The sequence below is a fragment of the Atta cephalotes genome, assembly GCF_000143395.1.
Source record: "Atta cephalotes unplaced genomic scaffold scaffold00033, whole genome shotgun sequence".
Classification (NCBI taxonomy): domain Eukaryota; kingdom Metazoa; phylum Arthropoda; class Insecta; order Hymenoptera; family Formicidae; genus Atta; species Atta cephalotes.
Window position 1 is genome coordinate 1,207,422 of NW_012130097.1, and position 7,299 is coordinate 1,214,720.

Genomic DNA, 7,299 nt, shown 5'->3' on the forward strand with positions numbered 1-7,299 from the left:
TATCATCTGAAAAATGTAATACAATTATTATCTATATTACTAAGCAATTATCGGTTGACTTTTAGAAATGAATATCAAACAGACGTCAATTCGTCACCATTGCAAAATAAATTCAGAGTTTATAAAATGACTGAATCTCTTATTACGATGTCTGTAAGATATAATTAGAGTCAATGGAATGAGCTAGAGATTAACAAAAAAAAAGAAATATATCTTTATTACCGACAAACAGTTCCAAAGTTACGCTTAATTTTTTACGAATCATATCACGAAAGATGCACTAAAACAAAAAATTAAATTATTAATTACGAAAATTAAATTAATTGTTAAAATAGGAATAAATTCGCATAAATTGCGTTATTTGTATAAATGCGTTATTTGCATGAAGGTGTTAACGTAGCTTTTGACTATCGTGAGATACCGTTCGAAGAATAATCGAGAGTTGCTCAAGCGAGACAGAAATGTTTTAACAAAAATAATTGTCGTCCGTAATTATTGCGAAATAGTAATAAATTTTATTTTTTCATCTCGATTCTTTTATGAATGTTAATTGTATGTGTAGTAACCTATGAGTATTCATAAAGTATAATGTTCCATATTATCTAGCATTTGTTACGATTACGTTTGAAAAAGAAATGTAAAGAAGAACGGCAGAGCTACCTACTTGTACGAGCTTCGGTAATGGAATGACTGCGTATGGTAACTTCGCATAAACGTGACGTGTCGGCCGGCCGCCCTTCCGCACCAAAACAGTCCCCAAGATCACGCGCCGATCATCTAACTGTCGAAATATTAACATATATTACAAAATCAGTAAAATAATTTAGTCGTTACATTTTTAAGATTCTTCGATAAATAGCTTTATTGCACACGATCTTTGCTTTATTTCTTTTATTTTTCGTTACGCATATAACTCATCTATATCTTAGATATTTAAAATTGTGTTACAATAAGCGATTAGTTTTAATAACTTATTTTTACACGAAATTCGCGCAATGTACGAAATATTTTTAACAAAAAATTAACGCATTTTAGTTTTTCATTACTTTCGAATCGTAATCCGGTAATTTAATAAATCTAAATTTATGCATCGTATGCTTTTGATCTGAAAATAGAGAATGATATGCAAAGCCATCAACACGCATTTATGATCATTAAAGAGTACCGGTCTAAACGTGATAATTCGTAATTTCTAATTTATCATTTCGAGCGTGTGATAGTATAATACGAACGGCAATCACACGTTCACGGATCGAAAATTATAAGCACTGATCAATTTGCGTTCGTATATATATAATTTTTGTGGATTAATGCGACACGCGGATCGTTCAACGTGTATCTCGTTTCGAGGTCATCGAGCGAATGCCGAAGTGATGACGTATAATCAACCACGCCGAGCGGCATGCTCCCCCACTCCTCGTCATTTAGATATCTTACTATTGTGTATGAAAAATATTCACGGTTTATTCATTTACTTATATTTTACATGATTTTTACAAACGGGTATCGTCATACAATTCGCGCTTTGCTTTGTGGCATATCTGGCACTAGTTTAATTCTATATATTATTTGCGCGGTTCTTTTTACAAATGTAATTGATAATTATTCATATGTGAGAGGTATTTTTAATATTCTAATAGTACATTATGTCTCAATTTTCATTATACTTTTAAATGATTTATACTTAAACAAAAATTGATAATATTCTATACATCCTTTATAAAAGATATATGCAAATTTTCTTAATGTGTATTACAAACAATTTGCTCAATATAGCTTTGATTAAAAGTATTAAATATCTTGTTAATTATTATTTAATTTTTCAGCTAAAAAATTAATTTATGACACTAATGTTGCTGCAAATTATTCTGTATTTCAAAAATTTTTTAAACATTTATATGTATAATATGCCGATCATGGTTCGATAAAATAACTGTTACGACTTATTTAAAATAAAAAATATATAATAGATTCGAGAAATTTATTTAAAACGCTAATAAGAAATAAGTCAAAAGTGTAGTTATTTAAAATAATAAATTATATATTATTGTAAATAACTCTTTTATATTTTTAATTTAAAATATAATATACTTAAATAACTTTATTCAATCCTTAGTATACATCTTAGTTTTCGGTACCTTTATTATATACAAGTTGGGTCATTCGTGTTCTGAATTAATTTTCATCAGTTTTATAAGTACATAAAAATTATTAAACAATTTTTATATATATTTTGACATTTTTAGAAAATAAAATTTGTAAAGTTGTATATTTATAACGAATATATATAGTCCTGGAAAAAAATCAGGTGCTTCTGGAATTAAATCGCTGAAATCGCTGAAATAAATCTATAAAATTAATAGAGATTCAACGATTTCAGCGATTTATTTTCATAAATTTTCAGAAATGTAGTATGCACATTTATTTTTTCGGAGGGCAATAATATGCGGAAGCATTTTGCGGTTACTGCTTTAAGAAAAAGGCTCTTATATCTTTTCTTAGATTTCTCTCTGTACTTTTTACACTTAATTATAATATTTTATAATTATAATTATAAATATCTTCATTTTTACAATGTCTGAATACAGGTGATTTCAAGCAACATGAACAAATCTAATGTTAATCGTTTCAAATTATCGTTACAATCGCGAATTGTAAAAAATTGTTTGTTTCGATAATCACGGGCGATCCATAAAATAATTTAGATAGATTTTTAAAGATATACTGTATTAATAATTTGATTTTAATTAAAGGCATTTGTAGAATAAATGTTCTTATATAATTTTCTGTGTAATAAAAAAAAGAATAATACTTTAAAAATATATCCTTCGACTTGTAATGTCTGTTTTCTACCAATGCAGTTTAACTTTAATCTTTGTTTAACTAATTTTTCATTTTTTTCTAATTCAAAGAATTATATATTTAAATCGAGATTAATGGAAAAATTCTGTTTACATCTTGAATTTATTAGAAAGTGTTATTATGCGATTATATCTCGTATGTTTCTACAAAAATTATTGCGTTGCAATTACAATTTAAATTCTCGCGATGACATTTGATGACATTCGATCAGTATTAATCGACATGGACGCCACGAGTACGCTATGCACTTCGGTAACTTAATTAATAATTGATAATCTCGTTGTGAAGAAATTTAATTAGAGGAGACAAAAAAATTTAATTTACACGGAGACAAATAAAAAACGGAATAAAAAAAATAAAGAAGGAATTCCAGGCAGATCTATATGTATATTTTGATGTTTGAAGTCATGAAAGATGGAAAAGACACGTTGAATTTGTCGTCTGAGAAAGATTCGACTATCGATCGTGATATGGACGGAACCATGGAACAGCGGCCAGCGCGCGCAACTTGGATACTCCAGTTCATTGTGGAAGGGATTCTTCCACCATGCTCCAGTCTGCTCCAGAGTCCAATCCAGTGTGATGTATGGTGATGCATTGATGCATAAGCTGGAACGATGTTTGACGGAGTGCGTCAGATCGTTCCCTTGATTTTCATCATTGCGATTCTACACCGAGCTTACGGCGATAGTGTGATTCGAGCGAATGAGAAGAGGCACGGCGGCACGAACGACTATCAGATGTGCCTCGAGAGCTTCGATATTCATAAGGACAAAATTATTAGGACTCAGGACTCCCGTGATATGGGTGCCAAGTACTTGAATGTCCTAGACGTCGACTCCAGATTGGATTGTTTGAAGTACTGTTGCGAGACCGAGCGTTGCGATGTGTTCATCTTCGAAGAAAAGGTAAGACATGCACATTCAACACAATGTTATGTACATACGCAGTGTATGGACAATGATTTTCATATTTTATTTAACTTGTTTTACTGGATTCTTTATCATTAGATCTATTATTCATCTATTCATCTCGTTATTTTGTTTTACAGAAACCGAGTAGCTGTTATCTTTTCCAGTGTGGTCCATTACATGACTTCAAGTGCAAATTTACAAGGCATGCCAATTATACAAGCGCTGTGCGCACGAGTTATCCCATACAGAATGTACAAGTGGAAGAGGAAGTTAGGATATCTCAGCAGGAACACGAGTTAAAATCCCTTAGGTACATACTTTCAATGCTTTATTTTCCTCATCGATTTCGTGATTAATTATATTTTGTCTTAGGAAAAGCAATGAGATAACGTCAGATTATGGATTTACGGAAACACCTGTTAAACCTGTAGTCACACAAATATCAAAAATAATAATAACTACGCCAATACCGGTCAAGCCAGGTACATTTATTCGTTAATCTGAGTTGTAAAAAGCCGAAGAATTTCTACATCAATACATAATATAAATCTTTCTTTAATAATAGCTTGTACCAGAAATCAATATGAGTGTCGTTCATCCGGAGATTGCATAGCTATATACAATGTTTGCGACGGTATTCCGCAGTGTGCAGATGGTTCCGATGAAGCGGCAGATCTTGTATGTCCTACGGAGAAACCGACAGTTCCTCCAATAATACAGATGCCACATCCGCCTGCCGATGTGCTCCGATATCAGCAAATAGTTAGTCAGCGTAAGCCTTTGCCTCCGTTTTATCCTGGACCGGAGATTAATCCTAAACCTTGGGATATATCGAATCTAGCCCATCAAATGTCGCAGCCGCAAAATATTTTATATCCTGGCCAACCGATAGAGGTGCCGCAAATGCAAATGCATAAGAATTACGGATCGTCAGGATATCAATGGGATTATCAGCCTTTATATGAGCAAAACAAGGATCCTTATGTTCCTAATACTGTTCACGAACAACATATAAATCCCTACGAACGTATGTAAAAAAATATTAATTATTATTCTGCCACGTATTTGTGATTGGGTTGTAAATTTTTATATTGTGAATATATTTTCAGAACAACCACACATATTTAATCACAAAGGCTCGAGCGTCATAGAAAATAATGAAGCGAATAGGTAATCTAAACTGTTATACTTTCTTCTGATTATTATAGTAAATTAAGACAGACTTTATTTTTTGATTAATTTTATGTTAGAGGGCTATATATGGAATCTAAACATCCGTATTCTCCATATTTTCCATTGTCAAATAAAGTGCCAGTTTGGCACGAGAATCCCCAATTTGCACCATCTGTTGCACCAAATTCTCAACCTAAACAAGCTATAGAAAATCTTCCAATTACGACGACGCCTGCTTGTGATGTAAGTACGTCTCTCGGCAATTGGGAATTATTATAGAATCTTGAAAAATTATGCGAATAATTTTTCATTAATAGACCTCGGAGGAACATAAAAATGAATTGACAAATGAGAATAAAGAACCTGTAAAGAAAGAAAAAACCGATACATATTTGACACATGTAAAGAGCAAAAAAGTTACTGAAAAACCATCTTTATCAGCAAATGAGGTTACTAAACATAATCGTGCAAAAGAATCAAAAGGTAAATGCACAATATCTATTTTCAATAATAGCTTATCCCTAGCATCTTTTATATCTATATTTGCAAATAAATTATAGAAAAATTAGTCTTTGTTAAAGTGTGGACTCACGCAAATGCTATAACTATTATTATGCATTCTAAAGTTTTAAATAGACTTTGAATATCTTGTATAATGTTATTTATCTGTTTCTGTTATAATAAGATTTAGATCCTTTCAGATCATAAAACTGTGATCGTAATTGAAGAGCATGCAAAGATACGCGAAAAACCCGACATTATTGCGGAGCATCTTCAAATAATTGAAAATGACGTTTTAAGGCCCAAAGGTGCCGTGGTGTCATTATTATTGGGACTTATCGCGACCGCGATCACAGCTGCTTTAATTGTTTGCCGATTGAGAGTAGTAAAACGACGAGGAAGATGCGGACACGGACCTTTTGCACATGATGCTGATTATTTAGTTAACGGAATGTATTTATAAATGAATATAAGTTGCTTATATACATTATATACATTAATTGCAATCTAGTCATTTTAATGCATTATTGCAATCTAGTCATTTAATGCATATTTATCAAATTTTCGTACCACATTGTACGTCCATGATTGAATTATTAAAATCTGTGAACAGATATATATATACACACACATATATATGTTAATCTGTAAAGATAAAGTTTTATTCACATTATATAAAGTTGTAAGTGTTTTTGTGATTATTGATAGCATTTTGATATAGAAATGTAAAAATCAATAAATTTATGAATTATTGTTATTATTACTGATTTTTCTATATACACATTATATTTATCCTTAGCTAAATATTTTTTTTAATAAAAAATTCCTGCCAAAGTTTTGGAATATAACATAATTAACAGAATTATAAACAATTTTGTCAATTAATACTAGATAATTGACGCTAGATAAAAGTACATTTATGCATTATTATTATTTTTATGCCTTATCAATATTATTCCTAAATATTCATTAGAAAACGAAACATTTATTATCTTAATATAAATATTATTCTGCAAATTACTATTTTATACATTCAACAATGAAAAAACTGATAAATGGCCATTTTATTTATTAACAGAGTTAGAGATATTTTATAAAATATTCTCATTTAAAAATAGTCTTCTGTATTAAAAAATTGAATTTAATAACGATAGAACATTAACCATCTTGAACAATAATGATGCGCAGAGTAAATATTATTCAAATTAATTTTGTCTAACATAAATAATTAAGAGGAATTTTACTCCTCAATTATGTCTTTAATTGTACAATATTATTTTCAATTATACAATTGTTTCAATTTCTACTGCCTATAACATTAATATAAAAAAAATTCTCCCTTTTTTCGTGTGTTCATCTATTTTCTTATTTATAATTTATAATTAAATCGATAAAGGATGCATTATCGCAAATATCGATTCATTATACATAGAATAAATGAGTCAATAATGCATCATTAAATAGTAATAATGAAAATCCAACAATCCCTGCATTCCTTCGGTTTTACAAAATCCTTTTAATCGCAGTTCGTAGAGTTTGGTTCATCAAAATTTATGTACGTGCATTAGCTGCGGCGTTCTGTTGAGCTCGAATAAATTCTGGATAATCGATGTAACCGTCATTGTTACCATCATCCATGCTAAGTATCGGATCTATCAACTGCACTAATTCTTCATCTTTGAATAATTTATCGCCTTGCACACTGGATTCCGAGCCACCTTGTTCTACGAATGTAAAGAAAATACTCAAAAATTCGATTATATAAGAAAAAATATGCAACGAGAGAGAGAGAGAGAGAGAGAGAGAGAGAGAGAGAGAGAGAGAGAGAGAGAGAGAGAGAGAGAGAGAG

At 30.6% G+C, this 7,299-nt stretch overlaps 2 protein-coding genes across 2 annotated transcripts in view; one reads left to right on the top strand and one right to left on the bottom strand.

Moving 5' to 3' along the window:
- The first annotated feature begins 3,479 nt into the window (after positions 1-3,479).
- Positions 3,480-6,212, top strand: LOC105621352. The gene is made up of 8 exons (XM_012202818.1): positions 3,480-3,770; positions 3,914-4,086; positions 4,149-4,258; positions 4,342-4,803; positions 4,886-4,946; positions 5,027-5,192; positions 5,267-5,432; positions 5,651-6,212. Exons 1-8 carry the CDS (start codon positions 3,480-3,482, stop codon positions 5,911-5,913), a joined length of 1,692 nt encoding a protein of 563 aa, XP_012058208.1. The 3' UTR covers positions 5,914-6,212.
- Positions 6,191-7,299, bottom strand: part of LOC105621351 (multiple coagulation factor deficiency protein 2 homolog) — a 3,055-nt gene continuing 1,946 nt past the window's right edge. The window contains exon 4 of the mRNA XM_012202817.1: positions 6,191-7,290. Coding sequence (XP_012058207.1) covers positions 7,002-7,290 — 289 coding nt within the window. The 3' untranslated portion in view covers positions 6,191-7,001. The remainder of the gene's footprint in view (positions 7,291-7,299) is intronic.

Coding starts and splice junctions, on each gene's coding strand:
- LOC105621352 (XM_012202818.1), top strand. CDS start 3,480: ATGTTTGACGGAGTGCGTCAGATCGTTCCCTTGATTTTCATCATTGCG. Junction 3,771..3,913: donor TGTTCATCTTCGAAGAAAAG/GTAAGACATGCA, acceptor TTTGTTTTACAG/AAACCGAGTAGCTGTTATCT. Junction 4,947..5,026: donor GAAAATAATGAAGCGAATAG/GTAATCTAAACT, acceptor ATTTTATGTTAG/AGGGCTATATATGGAATCTA.